Raw genomic sequence first — 22,028 nt, 5'->3', positions numbered from 1 at the left:
ACTGTGCTTATGGAGCAGTTGGCAAAATGTGCATGATCATAAAGATGACTCAGCATTGTCACAAAGAAGTAATATCTGTATATAATATTTGTACTTTATTCTATTTATACGGGACTGCTATGACGACAAAATTTCCCATTGGGGATGAATAAAGTCTGTCCGTCCATCCCTCCATCCCTTTCTGAATTCCCATTCTGTATAAGGGGTCAAATGACTATGTGTATCATGACAAGCAGTTATTGGTATTCATTAGTTTTTCAGTATTACACAGCTTTTTTATTTAAACCTCAACATGTTGATTTATTCAGACTCATCTCCAGCAGGGGGCCTGTTGTCTTTGTTGTTGTTGTTTTTGGCAGGAAGGGTGATAATAAGCTCAGTGAAAGCCACCTGTCCCACACCAAACCGCAGACAAATCTTTACCTGTGAAGCAGTCAGATGTTTCTATCCAGTGTGGGTGGAAACCAAAGCTGGGGAAAGGGGTGAGTGTTGTCCACCAGAGGACTCGTCAGCTTTGTAAATGTTTTCTTTTCTGCATCTTCGGACGTAGTTTGTGCGACATCTTACACTGAATTAACAACTTGCAGGACCAGCAAACTCCAGGTTCATATAAGTTCAAACCACTTTTCCACCTAAATCTCTTCAGTATTTGAAGAATTTTAGAAAAGAAATGAGACCAAGAGATCCATAATATTGATGGATGAAGAGGTGGATAGAGGCAGCGCAAGCAGCACCACAGGAAGCCAATTTGGGAAACAACAACTTTCTGCAGTTCTTATAGCCCCCTTCCCGCTGCCAGTTGTTCTAGCATGTGGTGCACGGTGCTGTGTGAACGGCAAAGAGGTGGGACAGCTGTGGAACAACCGTCTTGTATCTTAGGAGGTAATAGCAAAATGAGGGCTGTGTAAACTGGCAATGCAGAAAGGTATAACAAGGGTGCAAGGATGAAATCCATGCACGGGATACTGAGAGACGGCCCCGCAAGTACTCTGAAAGCTGCGTTCAAGACCACTGAATACCCAGAACCACCTAGGCAGCCCCCCCCCCCTTTAGCCCCCTCAGAGTTGTCATGGGCGTGAAATCAAACGATTTAGACCAGGGGTCGGCAACCCAAAATGTTGAAAGAGCCATATTGGACCAAAAACACAAAAAACAAATATGTCTGGAGCCGCAAAAAATGAAAAGTCTTGTATAAGCCTTAGAATGAAGACAAATGGCAAAAGGCGAAATGTCGAGATAAAAATTGAAATGTTGAGAAAAAAGTCAAAATGTCAAGAAAAAAGTCGAAATGTTGAGAAAAAAAGTCGAAATGTTGAGAAAAAAAGTCAAAATGTTGAGAAAAAAAGTCAACATTTCGAGAAAAAAGTCAAAATTTCGAGAAAAAAGTTGAAATCTTGAGTAAAAAAGTCAAAATGTCGAGGAAATAGTCAAAATTTCGAGAAAAAAGTCAAAATGTCGAGAAAAAAGTCGAAATGTCAAGATTAAAAAGGAAAGGAAAAAGGAAGAAAAAAAGGAAAAGAGAAAAAAAGAGAAAAAAAGAAGAAAAAAAGGAAAAAAAAAGTTAAACATTTTTGAAAAAGGGAGCCACTAAGGCCGCGCTAAAGAGCCGCATGCGGCTCTAGAGCCGCGGGTTGCCGACCCCTGATTTAGACATAAACTTTTATTTTCATGAGGCTGTAAACATGTTTATTTCTGCTCTCAAGTTGGACATTTTGGATATTCACTCACTTTTGCGGCCAGCCTCTAGCGGCCAGTCGAGGAACGGCAACAAATCTTACTCCCACATCGGATTCAACCTGAAAGGTAGATAGTTGGCTCTTGGTCAAACCCTGCTGCTGTTAGCGACCTGGAGGAGCCTGCAGCAGGGTCACCGTCTCCCTCCCACAGCTGTGCTAGTACTCCAAACACAAGGAACAATGATGAAAATGAGGCCAGCACTATTATGTCCATCTCATGGGAACAACTAAGTAGACCCCTTTTTTTTATGGGTTTTTTGTTTCAGTGCTGTCTTTTTTTCAGGGTGAATAAAACAGTAAGTGACCACAGACATTAAGGACTGTGAACTGCAAAGTAGAGAAAAGACACCATCTTCAGATTGCTGAATGCCATAATACTTTGGGAAATCACACACTTGTGGAGGAAATGTTGCACCCTTGTGGGATGACTGTGCGCACAGCTGGAGACTGCAGGTGAAATAAAGAGAGGATCTCCAGTGTGTCTCTAAATATCGATTTCTGTGTGAAAGTGTCTTTTGGATTCATTATTTTATTCCTTTGTTTTAGTTTAACTTGCTATTCATACTACATCCACTTTGTTGGGGTTAGGCAATGCAGATCCTTGGTAAGCTTTAGGCGCTAAAACTACTTGGGGCTATAAAACTACCTCAGGGTTATAAATCGAAACTATAGAGTTGAGCGGAGGATAAAATTATGTTATTTCTATTGTCACATTGCAGCACACCGTTTTGGTGGTTGCCTAGGTGACACATCAATGCTGCCATTTATGGCGTGAACCACTGAGCACAGCAGGAACCTGCTGGCCTCTATGAATGACACGAGTCTGCAGAGATAACCCCTTATGAACAGTCATGATAACGTCACTATCTACCGTCTGATCAGTATTGACAATCTCCAAGCGGCTCGATGTGTTCCTGAGATGATTCTTCATGTGGTAAGATGTGATAGCATGAAATAAAATGTTGACCGCCACAGAAGAAATATTTCCATTAAGCATTTAATGGTAAGAGTCCATAAAAAAAATGAACATTTCTCTGACATTTCCACGTTTACACTCACAGTTTGTCTTGGGAACAATCTTTAAAGACTGAATCAAATATAGGGAACTATGTTGTTTTTAAATCTTTTACAAAAATAGCAATGAAAGCTACTGCTGAAACCACTTTATCCAGACAGTATTGGAAAAAAAATTGAGATCTCAATGGATAGTGACTTCTTATCTTTTAGATACTGATATTGAGGGTTCACAGAGGAGCAAGCTAAACATGTTGATCTTTTTGTAGCACTCTCCAAAGCTTTCAGCCTTTTTTACTCTCAAATGCCCTTGTCATTCCTATCCCTCTTTGTCTCCTATGAAGGAAACGTCCACTGAATAGTTTGACGTCCACTTACGCTCCCATGCCATACAGGATTATTGCTGTAACTTTCATATTTATATCAAATTAGCCTGTTTTTACAGTAATTCTCCTTTCACCTGAACTCTATCAAAGAACACACAAAACATGCTCTAAAAATCAGAAACGTCAAATTGTCAAAGGTTAATTTAAGTTCAAGGCTCATCCACGATAAATACAACAACAGGTGAACCACTAACAGATATCTTGCACAAAACAAAACATTAAAGTGAGGTCTCTGCAGGCTATTGCTTGGCTGATAAAAGCAGAAAGGATATTTGCTTTGAAGTGCAGCTCACAGAAACGACGAGATACAGTAAGTTGGTAACTGTAGTGCTTAGGTCTCTGGTACATAGCAAAAAAGAACTAATACCACATATAACCTGTGGCATTTCTGCCCAAAAAAGAAAAAAAGAAAAGAAAAATAAGTATGTGTGCATGAAGTGTTTAAAAAAAGGCACCAAGTCCACTGAACCGAGGGAAGAGCCGAGCCGCTCGCTTCTTTTTGGCCTCTGCCTCCTTAAGCCACAGTTTCTTCCTTTTGGAGTCCATGTGACCTTCAAAATCAAAGAAAAATAATTCAGTGCCAATAAATAAAAGCATTCCCCTTGAATCCCCTATTCATATATTAAGGGTTTTATAAACTATACAGTGCAGTCTCAATTAAAAATGTTAAATAACTATGTTGGTTCAAAGTGGAAAAAGTTCCAATTTCACAATAAAGGCCTATAAATGGGATCTCACATCACAGCATGCCTATGTCTGCCCTGTGAGATTATAACATTTTGCATAATCTGAAACCATCACGCATGATCAAACATTGTATAATGGCCACATTTTCAAGGCTCCAACAATGTTCACATACACATTTTCCGTTGCCAAATGCATCAGCCTATTCCCCATTTAGTGAAAGTCTAAAAATTGATATTGGAAAATTGTAACATATTCAGAAATGATTATAAGGAGGTATGGGAGGGTGATGGATGAAGTCTGATCCCCAAACAACCTAATAATGTTACTCGTGTTATGACTTCACTGTCCATTGTGGCTGGTGAGGGTAATCATTGTAAAATCACAGAGATAGATAGCATTAAACATGTGGTTAGGCTTAGGTGTTTCTAAAAATACAGTTTAGCTTAAATATTAGTAAATACATAGTTACAGGTTGGCAGCACATCACCTGAAAGCTTTTCTAAAACAGACGTGAAACTTCCTGAACTGAGCTGAGTTGTGACTGATGGCTTTGTTATCACAATATCGATGAATTACTTACTTGCTATTTATAGATCAGGCATAAGCAATCTGCCTGGGCTAAAAGGATAGAAAAATGTACCATGAAGCACTTCTGAAGCCACTTATCACCATGCAAGCAAAACCAAGGCTATCTTGTGTGAGAAAGGGTGAAGTACATTGGAAGAGTGCCAACAATTATTTCTCTGATATGAAGTTAATCGAAGTCAGTATTTATCACTTCACAAGCCTCCTAGATATTGTTTGGGTCAAAAGGTCATTCAACTTATCAACACCTCTGGGTGGCAGTGGCAAAACCATCCACACTTCTCATGTGTTGCTATGACGATTCAAGCAAAATGTGGGCGTCAAAGTTTAACTAGTTCTATTCTTCTTAAATAGAGATGAGATTGTAAAGAGGTCACAACGATGTGACCCGGTTAATGACTGGTTTCTTTGGTGGGCAACTTGTATAAATATATATTATATAAAAAAAGAATGCAATAATTTATTAACTTATTAAAACTGTAAATGGAATTATTTATAGACTGTAAAAAAGGCAACAGCATTTTAAAACTGAGATTTTCTTTTTTCTCTCAACGAGGGTTTATTTTGAATTTGAATCCAGTAACACATTGGAGCAGGGTCATGTTTACCACTGTGTTGTTTCATCTCTTGTTTTAACTTTCTAAGAGTTTGAGCACAGCAGAGACCAATTACTTACATTCTTGCAGTAATTTCATTTTCGTTTTTATTTTTTTACATTGGGTGACAAATGTAGACTGCAGGCAGGGCAGATCTGAATCATTGTTCTTTTACAACATAGCCCAACTATTGTAGAAGCTGCAGCATGTCGTTTTGCATTTGCTTGGTGACATGAATAAGACAATATAACCCTGTTGGACATTAATGGTACATGCATCTTTATACCATATCTAATTGTGCCTTTTAAACTGCGTGATAATAATATTTTGGCCTGAAGGACACAGCGGCATGTTTTCCTCAAAAAAAAAAAGTTCACATTTTGATCCATGAGACATCTTAAAAGAGCTCAGGCTGCGTTTCTGAGTCGTGTTTATGTCCTCTTCTTTGCATTTGTGGATGCAACAACAAACTGAGTTTAACTTTCAGATGTTTTGCTCAGTCGATGAAGTCATTTGCAGTGAAGACTGAAAATCACAGCGTTCCAGTGTTGTTTTTCAATCTTGTCCCTTATATATAAAGATGCCTCCAGATCTCAATCTTTTAACGATTTGTTAAAAGGTAACCTGAAAGTCAGCGGTTTGATTCCAGGCCATATGTCAAAGTGTCCTTGGGGTAGACACTCAACCTCACATGGGCTCCAATGTATTTCTCAAGGTGATTGTTGTGTGCATGAGATTGAAAAAATACCGCCTGGAATTAATAGAAAAATATATATGTAAATATATATCTCTACAGACACAGTACAGAGTTTCAACAGTCTCTTTACTATTTCGCCATTTGTATATCGATGACAAAATTATAAAAGTCTTTGAAACTGTACGTAGAAAAAGATCCTTCTGGAAATCAGTCCAGCTTATTTGGAACATGATTCTGACAACAAATTGAGAATTTGCATGTTTCTAAAAAACGAAAAATATCAAACTTCGATATACATTGTCTTTGTTATCATTAACAATTATTTTTTGGAATTTAATGAGTCTAAATCAGTGCAGTCTGTTTGTTTTTGTGTTTTACACAGCACCTGAACTTAAAAAAAAAAACAAGCCTGATGCCACAAAGACGAAGATGTGACAGAAGCTGAGTGACGTGTAGGAGGGATGTTCTTCATATTCTACAAGTTAAATGAAGATGGAAAGATTAGACATGAAAAGGCTTGAGTAGAAGTGAACATTTCTTAGTTGCAATTGATGAATGAAGTGTTTTGCTTCAGCTTTATGTCAGCAGCACATTTTACTGATTTACTGTCACACGAAGAACTTTGTGATGTGGTTTTAGAATTCTAATTAGAGGCAATTTGCAACAATGTGCATTTCCTTTTGTGAGGAAAAGTGAACAAATGGAGATCTTAGATGCAATTATCAAAGAAATGGTATTATTTCAAAAAAATCCTTAATTGCTCTGCAAAAGAAAGTTGTTTATAACTTGTAGTACAATGATTGTAGTACGGTTGTCACCTTTTTCCAGAGGTTCAGTGTGATTTCAGAGTAGAATAAACAAAACCTTGCAACCAAAATTAGTCCTGATTGATAAATCATTGATTAAATAATAACTCCAATTGTTTGTTAGTAAAGTTTGTGGATCCCGGTTAACGCTGATGAATTGTCAGAAGTTGGTGACGATTTTGTTCTCGCTTTTCTCTGACGAGCCATATTACAGTAGTTTGAGTCGTTATCTCAGCGAGAATCCAGGGCTTTGTTTGCATCTCAGCAGCAACTATGCACACTGAAATTAAAGGTTCCCACCTTAACCAACAAAGCTGCCATTATAAAACACTCAGCGACTGTGTTGCAGATAATTGCTCAGCTTTTGTGCCTGACTTCCTGATCCCATGAAGGAAAACAGGGGGCGGACCCTGACCTCTAGTCCTCCCTGCGACGTAGAACAGAGCTGCCTAATGAACATCTCCATCCTCGATGTTTACGTCTGCCCGTCAAACACGCCACTCTCCGTGATCGTGTTTTGTGTGGCCGTCAGACCCAAAAGTAGACAATTAGCTGTGCTCATTAAGACTCTTTAAAGGAGAGCTCCATGTGCTGGTAATTAATCAGCCGTGCGGTGGTGGGTGGGCAGACCTCTCGTTAGGCCCAGGCTCTGTGGGCACTGCTCCTCCTCTTCCTCTGAAGGGTTTTGAGCAGAGTTCCTCAGGTAGCGCTGGTGTAGTCCATGGCCAGGAAGCGTGTTCAGTCTGCGGCGACGAAACTCCTCCTCAAAGGGGTCTTGGGCTGTGATGTCTGAAGGTGTGAGCAGAGCAGAGTAGAAATGAATCACACCTAAGCTTTTTGCTGTCTGGATGGATTGCCTGAGGTGTTCAACATTAAATCTTGTTTTTTTTTTTTTTTTTTATCCGTGCATGCAGCCCCTGTGAATTTTATCCTTCTGACAAGAGTTGTGTGTTGCAAAAAAAAAAGGAAAACATATTGCCTTGCGATGCCCTTGGCAGTGTGAATACAATCAGACAGGAGAAAATGGATACACACATCTATTACAGCAAGTTGAGCACGAGTCCAATAGGTATATTGATGTAACCAACAAGAAACCGCAAAGATGATATAAAACAAGTCCCCCAAGGATACACAGCCACCGCCCTCTCTTTCAAACACAAGCCATATATTTCATTCATATTTCATCTGCCTGACTTTATTGTGATTAGTCATGTAAATAAAATGAGATTTGGTTATTCTTTTCTCTAGGTAATTTACATTTATATTGAATTAGTGGCAGGCAGGGAGTAGGGTTGGGGGGGGTTATTATGCTGGGAGATTACAGGCAGATCTCATCGCCATTGTGTTGTGTAATTAAGGCAGCAGAGAAGAGAAGAAAGGAGGCCAGATGCTCGCCATGCTGAAACCGGTCCCATTTAGGGGAGGATCTGCACCAGGATATAAAACAAAAACAATCCTCTGCACAGAGTGCAACAGTCTGGCCTTAAACACATCTCAAATCATCAGAGACGTTTTACTGACATCAGTGTAAACTGTGCTTGTTTGAGCGTCTGAGCTTTAAAATAACATTTCTACCGATCAATGTGTCCCTCTTGTTATGTCTTTGCTTTGTTCAACTTACTGGCAACCCTGAACTGTAAGAACAGAACACAGAACACTTTCAACAATAAATACAAGTCATCTGATATTATATAACTTGAATATTTCAATAAAATAAACCAGAGTTACAGAAAAAAAACATTATTTCATGTTATGAAAGTAAAACTAAACTATGGGTGTACCTGGGAAGGATTATTACCAGCATTTTGACAGATTTTAATTAGCTTCTTACAGAAAATGTATTAAACAAAACAACTAAAGAGTCCAATTTCTTAAATTGTCTTTCGTTGTGTGATTTCATTAATCAATGAATGTTTATTTTACTGAATTCAAGAGTGTGAGTGACTCATTTTTCCCCCCACTGAGATGAGACATGAAAGATGCTCAAATTCTAATAATCCCTGCATCAACAGCCTGTAATTTCATCAAGATGTTTTACAGACTAAAATTCATTGCTTCATTGAGAGAGATCTTAGAAAGCTGGTATAGACTGCAAAAAGAAACATAAATGTGAACATTTCTTTAAAGAGCTTTAAGCAGCTCTAGAGCCTCTGGAATGGTTATTAGTGAGACACCACTGAAAGAAAACACCCACAGATGTCTTTTAGAGGTAATGTTCTTTTGACCGAGGGAGCCAGAGTGGACTTTTTTGAGAATGAAGTGCATCCGTATGTCTTAGGCTACAAAAACCCATTAAGGACAGAATACGTCGCCCACAGTAAAACACGGCTATGTTGCTATCATGGTGTGGGTGTGCTTTTTATTTTTTTTGCCTCTGGTACTGGAGACATTTAATGTATTAAAGTAATGATGCAATCAGAACACTAACAAGGGATTTGGGGATTCAATTCAAATAGGCTTGAGGTCAAGGTCTTCAATCTTTAAAGCACGTTGAATGGTTAAAAAGGAAAAAGTGATTTTTATTCGAAACTGCTAAATCATGAGTCCTGACTTGAATCCAAATACCCCCTCAAGGAGATGAAAGCTGCCATTACCAAAAAAACTGGATCATGAGATGGCTGCTAAACACTTGTAGATGGCAACAAGAAACATTTAGTTGCTCCACAAAAGAAGTAAATATTGACTCACAGTTCAGTCCAGTTCACAGCTGTGTAAGTTAAAGCAAACAAGAAAACTGGAGTGGGAAAAACTGTTCAATGCATTCGCTCAGTGCTTTGCAGCAATGCGTCTACAGACTTTTAACCAGATAAAATTATATCTGTTAGATAAAAAAAAAAATGTATAGATATATTTTTAGTTTTTTTCATGCAACAATCAATACATTTGTGCTATCTGATGCTATAGCCGCAGAGAATGGTGAACATCTTGATGTAGACATTATCTACAATCTTTCTCTTCAGTTGATCTGCCTCAGGATAAAAAACCGGTGCTTTGAAACCATCATCATGACTGTTGCAACCAATCTCATAGACTGTGTAAGGTTTTTCTACCCCTTATCAATACCTCTGGGCTCTGTCGGATCAATATATGTCTATTGACCCGCTGTGTACAACCAGCCTTGGTGTTAGCTGTAATTAAAAGCTCAATCTTGATCACAGATGTGAACGTCATCAACTCATAAGGTGAAACTGTCCAGTAAGACCTGAAGAGCTTTTGGATGAGCCGTGAAGGCCCAGGTACGTTCTAGTCAAGTCTTTTAGGATCAGACTCAGCATGTAAACAACATATCATTTTAATGTGAATATTCTTGTCTTAATCGTATAAGTTTCAGACTTTTTTGGTATTGCTGCTATCTAAATTATTTTACTTTTACAGTGATAAACATGCCTCATAAATAAAACTGAGCTGAGATGCTGATAAAGGTTCTGCAAATGCATATAATTAACGTTTGTGTTTGGGGTTTTTTCATAATAAGAAAGATATTTTGTGGTTCCTCTTGTTCAGTTTAAGATATCCAGACATATCAAGATGTAAAAGGGAAAAAAAATTGAATTTCCATTTGTGTCTGAAAATATAACAAGTTCTGTGCTCAAAATTCAGTTAACATTTTTTATTTTTTTTACCAGGACTGTATAATTTAGTGTCTTGATTATTTCAGGTGGCACTTAAAGGTATTGAGACAGTCAAAGTCAACTGGCTGCACTTGGGTCTTAACCAAGACAAAGACATTGTTGGATTCCAATCCTCTCTGAATGGGAATCTTATTACCGCAGGTCATCCTTTTTGACCCAAGTCAAGATTCTGTGTCCCAAATGCTTTTCCATTGTGTTAAGGTTGAAACTGACTAAGTCATTTACACAAAATGTGATTATTTTCTTTTTTCTTCCGACTGAAATATCCGAAGTGTGTGGTAATGTATGCTGATTTGAGCCGCAGACTTGAGTTTCTTTCATTTAAAGTTTACAAACCGGCTTGTTAGACTGAGCGCACTTTTAAGAACACAGAGTTGACCCTGCAAGGAGACGCCAGTTCTCAGTGGACTGCCAGACAACAGGACAATTGGTGGCTTTGCCCTCAAGGCTGCTGCAAGAACAAAAAAACTAATCCCAACCTGCATTTGTTTCGTGATCCTTTCAGGTGAAGTTAGATTCCTGGATCAAGCCAAAACACTTGTGACTTCAAGGTTGGGTGTTTCATTTCAGTCTCCTTTACCCCTGAGGATCAATATTTGCATCCATTAGGAGTTCAGTAACCCAGGTGATAAGACTCTTTCTGCTATCAAGTTGCATAATCCATCCACGGTTAATTAATTTAAACAAAGAAGATATCAAACAGTAGTGATGAGAATTATTTTTTTTTTTATGTTCATAAAAGCATCCTTTTATTTTCTGGATGAAGGATTTAATTTAAAAAAGCTCCTGGACGTTTCATTTGCAGCCATCGTCTTGAGAGTGCCTGTCATTTATCTCCAGGCTAAACAATGCAGTGCGGTTCTGTTTGAAAGACGCTGTCTAGACTGAAACGCAGGAGCCAATACACACCTGAACAAACACAGACACGAAATCAATGCGTGACGGACAAATGCAGCCTCACATGCAGCAGGCGGGAGCTGGAGTTGTCGACTGAGGAAGCCTAAAATAAATCACTGCTCAGGAGGAGGCTAACCCTATATGACAACTACAACCAGATTATTTTCAACAGTCGACCTTCCCTGGGTTCAAGACATCCACTGTCATGCTGATGTGGCTTTACTGCCGAGCACAGACAGATACAGCCCTTGTTCTGACAACGGCAAAGAGAAACTGGCAGCTTATCTTTGCTATCATTCAGGACGAGGCTCCACGCCAGGCCATGGTTTGGTGCAATAGGTGGTCATGCTGACAGGGTTTAGAGGGTTAAAGGAGCATGCCTTCTTGAAAACAGAATGGGCCAATTCTAACAAGTCACCAAACAAACAGAAATAATATTCACATTTAAATATGGTCTTTTATTAATACTAAAATATTTTATATTAGTTTTCCTGAAGAAGAAAAGCTCTCATATGTCCCTCAGTTTAGTCCAATCAGGGCCCACATTTTGTGACTGTTGTACCAGAAATGATCTTTCACCCTGTTTTAAGTTACACCATGTTTTGTAATTAAACAGTGGCATCTAGTGGCCACGTTATTGTCCATTCTCAAACCTCAATATCTTGTGGGGGGCAGCAGCTCAGCTTGGTGTCTTGGGCAGCTACATGCTACATCTTATGACTTTAATACATGACACAGGAAATTAACATTGTGGATGTCAATTCTAAAGCAAAGTATTTCAGTTTCTCTAAATTCACTGTATAAAATACTCTGAAGTTACTCTGTTCAGGATACATTTTGCATTAGAGTAACTACTTGAGGATAAACATGACAAATAGAGGGTGCTTCATTTTAAAAGGGGACATATTATTTTCTGAATTCAAGAGCACATACTTGGGTATTTAAAGTGACTACCAGATTAAAATCTAGGCCATAACACAACCTTGTTAATTTGAAGTAGCACTTGCAATGATGTAAAATCTGTAACTCAGTGAGCTGTTCAGATTTGTAGATTCCTGGGACATCGCAAATCCAGTCGAATTATCCAGCCTCACATGTTGCTGAATGTGCTTCTGAAACGGTCTGTGCAAAGCAATTATACTGGTTGTGAAATTGGCACATCTCATTGAGGAGTGGGTTTGTAGCCGACTCTTCCCTCTAAAACTGACTGCTGTGAAGATAACTTTAAAGAACTGATTGCAAAAGACGCTTTGGCAGTGAAACGTTGTATTTTGACCAAATTATGTCACAGATATTTAATTTGACCCCTTAATTGCTAAATTTCTGTGATACGGTAGTTATAGTGGCATTAGGCAACATCTGTATGCAGTGCCCATCTGAGATATAAATGGGCGGAAAAATTGGGTCCCACAAGAGACTGACCAAGCTGTCTCCATGTGAATTGCTCAGGCACATGTGCTCAAAATGGGTCTATTTTCTGGGTCTCACTTTGCAAGCATAAGTGAACCCCAGTGGGAAATTCACATGAAGTCCATATGGGCCCCCATTTTTCCCCCAGCTCAATTTTATCTCAGATGGGCCCCACTTACAACTGTTGGCCTGGCTTTACCGAATCTGTAGAGTTTAAGTGGTTAAGACCTCAGGAAAATGTGTAAAAAAAAGTTGGAACACTTAATACTACATCCAAATCCTACTCCTAGTCACAAGACATAGTTAATCCTAGCAAGCATACATGTATTTTGGATTTACTGTGATGGGGATGATCTTCTTAATGCCCTGGAGACTCCCCACCGCCTCAGAACCTGCTAGACAATCATTGCGTTTGCAGGTTTTCTAAAGATTTAGAGCAATTTATCAATATATTTTTGACAGCAAAAGGAAAGCCACGTAAATGGGGCTGACAGATCATTCGTACTGTTTTTTTCTTTACTTGATTTGTTTTGTACAAGTTTAAAACTAAAGTGGCACAGGTTACAGCTAAAATAGTGATAATGGACCAATTATTCACTAATGCATTGTTGAAACAACACACGGTTCTCAATTACTGAAAAGCAATACTTGTCAGATACAGTTCCATGTGATAAAGTACTATGAAAAAACGTGAAAAATTTAATCAAGAGAAACTATAGCCTATAGAGCAAAACAACACAACACGTGTCCAGAAGAGGGCGCTATAACACAACAAATACGATTCTCGTATAAACACCCACTTGGCGGTTTTCAGTCAATGTTTTGATTATTGAAATAGCTTTTATCGGTGTATATACACTCGTACGGCCGTCTTAAGTGGTATTTTTACGCAAACATATCGAGATAAGAACATTAAAAGGAAGATATTTATGATTCGTCGGGACTGGTGGAGGGCTTAAACGTCACCTAGCAACAGAACTGCGCACGCGCAAACGCAGCCTCAGTGGAGTTTATTAAAGACCATTTGAAAGAGTAAAAACAGAAGTGAAACAGGTGAAAAGGTAGTTTAACGTTTTTAACCAGACTCACTGAGGGATTCAACTTGCTGATCTGCTTCTCGCAAGTTCCCCTCTCGTGACTTGCTCAGAAAAATGTGCAGTGGGGCTTGTGTAAATAAACTAGCCTTGAGCACATTCCTGGAGAAACACTCCTCTGTGTTCCTCTGAGCAAGCAGCAATCTCAATCACTAACCAACTAAGTCGTGTTGAATAAGAGCCAGTCATGTTAAATGCAAATATCTTAAATGCAAATCTGCATTTCCACAGCTATTAAATAGAGTAGACTGACTAAACAATGTAATTATTTTGAGTGCCCAGCTCAGCTGAGGTCAAATGACGTGCACTATGAGCACTTTTATAACCTTACAAGTGTCCACGTAGGAGAGGTGAAGTAGAAGAAGAAAAAAAGTAAAGCCTCAGGAATCCATACTGTGGGCGGTGTTTCATTTTCACCTGGTTTGGAAAAAGTAAGACATAAGGACCACGTTGAAAATACCCCAGGATTTGAAGACGGATTAGTCTCTCTTTACTGAGAGATAAGACGTTTCCTTTCCTCTTGAATAATGAGAATTGCTTTTTAGTATCCACATGCAGGTGATACTTTCATACACTGTAGTATCACAGTGACCAAGCCCTAAAGTGAGTCACCAAGGCAATTAGTATGTCAAATAATGCACATGTGAGCTGTATGATGAATGGTGAGTATACAAAAGCAGGTGATGTGATTCCCTTTTACTGCGGATGTGTAAAGCAGATACAAATTCTCAACAGGCACAAGCAATCATAACACATTCAGGTAGGGTGAAAATAATTCAAAGCCACTCAAGCAAAAAGAAACAGACCATGTGACTACCGCAGATATCCCATGAAGTTTCACAAACTGAACTTTATTAATCAAATCTGGACTTTTTAAAGAATAAAAATCTCTGTGAGTTTGTGCTTACAGTGCGAGTTGTTGTGGTCAGTTACAGTGAAGCCAGATCAACAATCATGCAAGTAACAAGTCAAACACACTGTGGTGTTTCCAAATGCATAAACAAAATGCAAAAAAATCAAAAATGCACATTGTTATAATTAATTTATTATTAATCTGTCATTCTAATAACGTCCACACAAACAATTGCCAGGTTAGAGTGGTGAAGTTCATGTTAAAACATTAGGGTGAGGTGGTTAGGCTCTTCATTCACTAAAACTGGTTGAATGAAAAGAGCAACAAAACAATGGCATATGCAAGTCGTATGTACAGTTAATTGTTTTCCTGACACAACAAGAAAGACAATATACATCCCATGTGGAAAAAATACACATAAGCACATACTCAACTTTGTGCATATAGCATAAATGTACAATTCAATTACTGTAGAAAACAAAAACAAATATCCCAACAAGCTGGTCCCCCGTAAAATAATGGAATAAATACACATACAAATACTAAAACTAAAATGTTGCCTCTTTCCTCCTTAAATGAACTAAAACTAAACTAAAATGAGAAAATAAGTTCTTTGGGAATGAGAACAGAGAGGACAGAGTTAGGAGAGACCGATTGCCAGGGTTTTTCCAGATGAGAAGACTATGTGGCGAGATAGTTACTTATTATCCAGTCTTAGTTGCTGCTCCTTACCATTAACTGTAAGAGATTTTAACTGACCATCCTCTACCACTTCTACCCGCTCCTGGCCGTTCTCCACAATCCTGTTTATGCAGAGAAAAAAAAAAATGAGAAAAAAGGTATTTTAGCAATCATGGAGCAAGATCGATTGTAAAAAGTCTTATAACATAATGTTGAGTTAATATTCAGGTACCGTTTTGTGGTAATTTTTCTGCCGTTGACGAACTTGGTAGAGGTCGACACAGATTTGAAGTTACCCATCCCTCCTCCTCCTCCTCCTCCTCCACCTCCTCCCCCGCCGAACGAAGACGAAGACGAATTAAAGGAGGTGAAGCCTCCTCCACCCATCTCTCCAAATGAGGTAAAACCTGAAGAAGGGAACACATTTTTGAAAGCCAAAATCTCAGCTAAAATAGATGAAGCGTGACATTTTTCCTAATCCCATTACCCAGGGAATACAGTCATTTGTTGAGATGTACACACTTGAATCAAACCCTGAGAAGCCATGGCTAAACCCTGGAAAGCCACCGAAACCAAAACCCATCCTGCTTCGGCTTGCACCTCTCTGACGACCGCCTCCGAAGAAGTCGTTAAAGGGATCATCGGCTGTGAAGAGAATCACAAGAGCGTTACGTGTGAAGGAGAAACTGAACCATACAAAAACACTTAATTACTTGTAATAATATTCACCATCTTTCTCTACAATTTAGTCTTCATTTCTTGGGTAAATATTTGAATCTTTAAACATTTTTGTCAGTTGGCTTTATTCTGGACGATGGGAAAATTGTTTTGAGTTTTACTTTTTGAGACATGAGAACTTAATTAGACTGAGGTGGACGGTGGCGCACTTTCCTGGAACATTCTTATGCCTAAAAGCTGTTAAAGTGCCCCGCACCAATGTTTTATCCTAAAGCCCGTTGGACCTTCCACTAATTGTGCTCTGCCAATCTAGGTCACCTCAGCAGGATAAGGTTGTATCGCTGGCACCATTTCCTGTGAGAACACTCCCCCCTTCAAATTTCTGCAGTCGAAAGCTCTGCTTGTTCTCACTGACGATAAACACAGAAAAGTCTGCCCTGTTCACAGTTATTAATGTGAAGAATTTCCCAAAAAGAAGCCCAAGAGGAGGACAATAAACTGACAGAGAAAAGCTGAGGAGGTGAGAAATGTTGTTGCAACATGCTTGAGGTCGTGTTGTACTGTACTAACACAAAGTAGCAGCTGAAACAAAGTTGTAGATATTATTAAAAAGAAGGCAAAGGGCAATAACTCAGATGTTACCCGGTAATATTTTAAAACCTGTTCAAAAACCAAAGGGTTAAATAAAATTACTCAACGTGTACAAAAGCTGAGTAATAGCAACCTTAACGCAAGGAAGAAACCAAATATAGAAGAAGACACTTGAATCTAACTTCTACAAGTTCAGTTACTAGGAGCTGTCATTTTCTGTACGACTTCTTTTTCGTGTCTTAAGAGCAGGGAGAACAGTCAGCTGACATTTCCCTTCTCCTCCATTTCTTCACATACTTTTGAGAATAAGCGACTGCTGTTCTTGGCAGACCACTCGGCCCTCGTCACAGTGTGATTCTGCATTTATCTCTGCAGCACACTGGGCTCATTTCACCCGCTCCCCCCAACCCCCAAGTCTGCTGGCTGCTCTGATGTGGATGAGTGACAGATCCACAGGACCAGCTGCTCTCCGAGACAAGCTTGTGGACTGTCAAGACTGGAGGCTGGATGGGACTTTAAGACATAACTGAACTGCTTTCTCCGGCTGCTATCTTATGGGACAATCGAGGAAACCAAAATAGCTCTTCACGGGTTGAAATAAACCTGATATAGAAAAGTTACATACCAATCAGTCAAGCATAATAAAGGCCGTCTCAACTCAAAATAGAAGCTGAACTTGACTCTTATGCGTGGTAGTGTGGACAACTTAATGGTTAGCTTGTGTATTTATGTTCGCCGTTTACTGAAGAGAGTAAACAGCAACAGCTGGGCTCCATGTAAATACAACAGCAACACATGTTGGTATTGAGGAGGATGTTTTGTAAAAGATAACGAACACAGATATTCAAAAACTCCAATCAGCCATTTTATACGTGCTTTTTGACACGGCCTGTACACGCTCGCCGTTATTACATCTGCTTTTGTTTTAATACAGAAGCTATTTTTGAAAGCATTCCAGTTGAGTGATGTCGATGCTCAAATCCATCTTCTGCCTGCGTCCGAGCTCCTTATTTAGAGCTAGACGAGGTGAACTACGAATGCCTTCCAATCAGCCTTTTGCTGAACCCAGACACCCGCGGAAAAACACTAAATGTGTATTCCTGTTATACTTAAAATAATTAGCCGTTTGGCACCACAAGACAGATTTCATTGAACATTTCCTCAATTTATTAATGCAATAAGGAAAAATTGGACTAGTAGATGACTATTAACAATGTAGAAGGTTTTTTTGTGTGAAAAAAACATCTTTTAAAATTGATGAAGCAAGACAAGCTCACCGTTCTGCTTCTTCGTCTGCAGATATTTTACTTATTTAGTTTATTTTCTTCAGTTTTTTTCTTTTGTTTCATGAGCTTTACATGGCAATTTTCGGCTTACATTAACTTAAGATGCAAAGGTCCTACTAAACAGATTGAGGCTTCAAGATAAAGCAGAGGTGTGCATCCTGCAGACAAATTCAGTTCAAGTTCAAAGTCCTTTATTGTCAAGTGCACAAGCTACAAAAGCAGATTTTCCATTGAAAAACTTATCTTATAATTTATTTAATAAAATAATAAAAAGAATCAACAAAGAATGGTAACAGAAACTGGTGCAAAAGGTCACAGCTGTGGCACGTGTAAACTAAAGGGACTGTGTGAAAGTAAACATTAAAGTGACTGCAGTCTCTGTGGGGGCTCAGGCCTCACGAGTTCAGTCTGATGGCCTGAGGGATGAAGCCGTCCCCTCGGCCTGGTGGTGTGAGCCCGGAACCTACGGAGCCGCCAGCCAGGCGGCAGCAGGGTTTATGGCTGGGGTGATAAGTGTCACTGATTACCCTGTTGGCTTTCTTCCTGCACCGCTGGGTGTGGCGGTCCTGCATGGATGGCAGCTCCGTCCTGGTGATGTGTTGAGCAGTTTTACTACCCTCTGTACGGTCAGGACACTCCTGCACCTGTAGAAGTTGCAGAGTATCCTGGAGTCCATAATGAACCTTGTTAGCATGCGGAGGAAGAAGCTTGCCGTTTTGGTGATGGTGTCTGTGTGCTGAGTTCAGGTCAGGTCCTCACTGATGTAAACTCCGAGTTCTGAGTCTCTCCACCATAGTCCTATTGATGGAAATGAGGGTGTCCCTCTCCCCGTAGTCCACAATCAACTCCTTGGTTTTGATGACGTTGAGATGGAAGTTGTTGTCTTGGCACCAAGATGTCACGGCTCTGACATCTCTGTAGGCCGTCTCGTCCCTGTCAGCGATTATGCCGATGGCAGTCGTGCAAGCTGCTGTGTGTAGCGACGCAGTCATGCGTGAACAGGGAGTGCTGGAGAGGGCTGAGCACACAGCCCTGAGGGGCACCGGTGTTAAGAATAAGGGGGGAGGATGTGGTGGTGCCTTTCCACACTGCCTGGTGTCGGCCTGTCAGAAAGCTCAGGATCCAGAGACAACACCTCTCTCCGCAGTGAGTTTTCTGAGCTTTGTGACAAGTTTAGTGGGCACGATGGTGTTGAATGCTGAACTATAGTCTGTGAACAGCATTCTCCCATACGCGTTTCTCTGGTCCAGGTGGGAGAGGGTGAAGGTGATGGCGTTGTCCGTTGATCTGTGTGACCTGTATGCAAACTAAAGTGGGTCCAGTGAGTCCCGGAGAGAGGAAGGGATGAAGGTTTTGACTAACCGCTCAAAGCACTGCATGATGGTGGAAGTGAGTGGTACTCGGCGGTAGTCATTGAGGCAGAGGGTTTTGGTCTTTTTGGGGACTGGGACAATGGTGGAGTTTTTGAAACGTGGGGACTACAGAGTGGAGCAGTGGGAGGTTGAAAATGTGTGTGAAGACATCTGCCAGCTGGTCTGCACATGCCTTGAGAACTCGGCCAGGTCCAGGTGCCTTGTGTGGGTTAAGCTTGAGTTATGGTTCTGCGTCAAATTGGCGCTGTGCACATGCCGTCGCCGTGACGCCGTCGCCGTGACCCCTTCGGACTTCTCCATCACTCCATTTCGCCGTGGTGCAGTACATAAAATAAAGAAATCACACGTACACGAAGAAAAGAGCGCTGAAAGTTCACGACTGCTTCAAACCGGAAACCAGAAATGCGTTGCTTCCAAGCGAACCAATCACAGCCCTCTCCGTCTGCGTTTGGTCTGCGTCGCCTCGACGCGTAGTTACAATTTTCGGGAGGTGCACGTCAGTGACGGCGTCAGCGACGGCGTGTGGTACGCGTCGACGCGTACCACACGCCGTAGGCAGGCCGTCGTTTTGACGCAGAACCATAACTCAAGCTTTAGTCCTTTTAAAAGATCTGCACACATCAGCCCTGGATACTAGTGGACATGGATCCTGGGCGTTTTGTACCACCTCAGCTGGGAAGGTGGTCTGAAAGCGTGCATAAAAGCTGTTAAGGTCATTTGGTAGAGATGCAGATGTTATCTTAGCACTGCTGGTTTCCTCCTGTGATAGTCTTTAGTCCAGCCCACGTGTTCCTGATGTTGGAGCCCTGGTAGTTGGACTCCACTTCGTCCCTATATTGTCTCTTATCACTGCTAATAGTTCTCCAGAGGGAATACCTGGATTTCCTGTACCCCTCATCACTTGAGTTGTAGGCGTCAGTCCGTGCTGTGAGTTTAGCTCAGACTTCCCCGTTAACCCAGGGCTTCTGATTCGGAAATGTCCGTACAGTAATCCTCGGTACGACATCAACGATGTATGTGCTGATGTAGCCGATGACTGCGTCCGTGTATGTGTTTATGTTGCCATTTTCACACTGTTTTGCTACGTGTGACATTTAGTGGCAGAGGAGCTCCTGAGGTGAATAATGCTGACTTAACTACAAATGCACATTACAGGATGTGACAGATTAACAGTGGGATTTTCCCCCACAGTCCAAAGCTCTATCTTCCATATTTATGTCCAAGGGGAATTACCAGCTAACGGACAAGCTTGTGAAAATAGAATAATTAGAAGTAAAAGAGTAAACAAAAAATATTTTACGTGAATGAAATAAGGGTTTGCAGGATGTTTTCATCTCACTAGAGAATATTTATGGCTACATAAAATTTTACCATAATAGGTACTGCAAACTACTATCACCATCAGTTTTATCCCTACATCTCTTCTATCCCAGATGAAAAAAATGCTCCGTTAACGCCCACAAGGTGGGATGTGCACCTCTTCCATATACTGTAAGATATATTCATATCATTGACATGATATGAACTTAGGTTAAATACATTTTTATCTACAATAACAGTGCAATTTGATGCAGTTCTTAATTTTTGCTCAACATAGGAAATCATTTCATATTCTAAATAACGGGAAGAAAATTCTCTGGCATTGGGTTCATTACTTTCAAACGTATTTAATAAATCAGAAGCATTATTGGTAATTCACAGGACGGAAGAATACTTCAATTCTTGTTTTACTTTGATGTACTGGTCTATCAAACATTTGTCAAAGAAATATTGTCCTATTGTTATTTTAGCATCATCTCTACAGGTATGCTTCACAATAAAAGCTGCTATTTCCCACCACTCTAAACTTTTCATTGTACTATCTATACAGCATCTCATCATTCATCGTGACAAACATCTTGTCAGTCTTCAGATGCTACCTCTGAATTAAATCAATGATTTACAGACTTTTGTCCATTGTTCATACGTCTCAAAGATTTGTAAATTGCATTAATGTTGGTCACACATCCTTTATTTCCCCTCTTCTAGGCTGTGATGGAGAGCAAATAGAGAACATCTTCCAATAGATGAAAGCAAGACATCTCGCAGGAGAGGAGACTGATATACTGAATAAAATGGGGCAGACTTCATTTAAATCAATTCGATTCTCTGATGCTGATTGGACATTTGCATTGTCCAAGGGTCCGAGTACCAATATTAGGGATGTACACTGATTGAATCCTTTAATCATGATTAATGGAAAGATTTTCATAGTGAACTTTTTATGTTCCGTTTGCTTTAAAAATATAGATTTTTCAAATTGTGATAATAAAATAGCAGACAATCCTCCTTGCTTTAAACAAATGGTTGTTGCTATGTTATTATTATTATTAACAACAACAACAATATAAAATAATATTAATAATAATAATGTCAAAAAAGTACCTGAAAGCTTAGTTAGGGAAAACCTTGGACGAAAAGGAACAACTGATGTTGATTTGAGTAGCCTAACTCAGAATAATGTTGAATAAACATCCGCTGCTTGAAGCAGTTTTTCATAAATGTATATACAGCCTGGTTTGAAAAACCACTTTGGTTTGTATCGTTTGTACCCATGAAAACTCTGATGTTTTTTTTTTGTGTGCCACATCAGCTAAACTTATATAAAAGGCAAAAAGTTTTTCTGATGTGGGTTGGCGTGTTCCCATCAGCTTTGAGGGCCACATGGCAGCGCACCATCCGAGGAAAAAGTATGTGTTCTTTTTTTTTTATTTTACAAACTATGGAAAAAAGAGGCTTCAAAACTACTCATCAGAAAACCAATGTGCCATGTGACCGATGCTTTGTGCATTGCATTTTACAGTCTATCCCAGCTGCATTGCTTCTTGTTTCTCCAAACTACAGGTTGGGCTGAGGGTCATACTTCCTGAAACCTGCCTGCTTTCATCATGCGTTAACAAAAATAGTGGGGTTAAACCCAATTTGCATTAGCGTGTCAACACCTCTAAACAATATGCATATTTAGGATTCAGCTTCAAATTCCTACT

The 22,028-nt window shown here is 39.8% G+C and overlaps 1 protein-coding gene across 2 annotated transcripts in view; it reads right to left on the bottom strand.

Annotated features, from left to right (window-relative positions):
* Window positions 1-2,714: 2,714 nt before the first annotated feature.
* The window catches only part of dnajb6b (DnaJ heat shock protein family (Hsp40) member B6b), a 33,173-nt gene continuing 13,859 nt past the window's right edge, over window positions 2,715-22,028 (bottom strand). For both annotated transcript variants that reach the window (XM_061713984.1, XM_061713982.1), the window contains exons 6-10: window positions 15,597-15,719; window positions 15,307-15,481; window positions 15,126-15,196; window positions 7,138-7,296; window positions 2,715-3,687 (exon numbers count right to left, since the gene is read on the bottom strand). In XM_061713984.1, coding sequence (XP_061569968.1) covers window positions 3,578-3,687; window positions 7,138-7,296; window positions 15,126-15,196; window positions 15,307-15,481; window positions 15,597-15,719 — 638 coding nt within the window. In that variant the 3' untranslated portion in view covers window positions 2,715-3,577. The remainder of the gene's footprint in view (window positions 3,688-7,137; window positions 7,297-15,125; window positions 15,197-15,306; window positions 15,482-15,596; window positions 15,720-22,028) is intronic.

This window comes from Cololabis saira, chromosome 22 (assembly GCF_033807715.1).
Source record: "Cololabis saira isolate AMF1-May2022 chromosome 22, fColSai1.1, whole genome shotgun sequence".
In the NCBI taxonomy this organism is placed as follows: Eukaryota; Metazoa; Chordata; class Actinopteri; order Beloniformes; family Belonidae; genus Cololabis; species Cololabis saira.
This window is presented reverse-complemented; position numbering and strand designations above follow the sequence as displayed.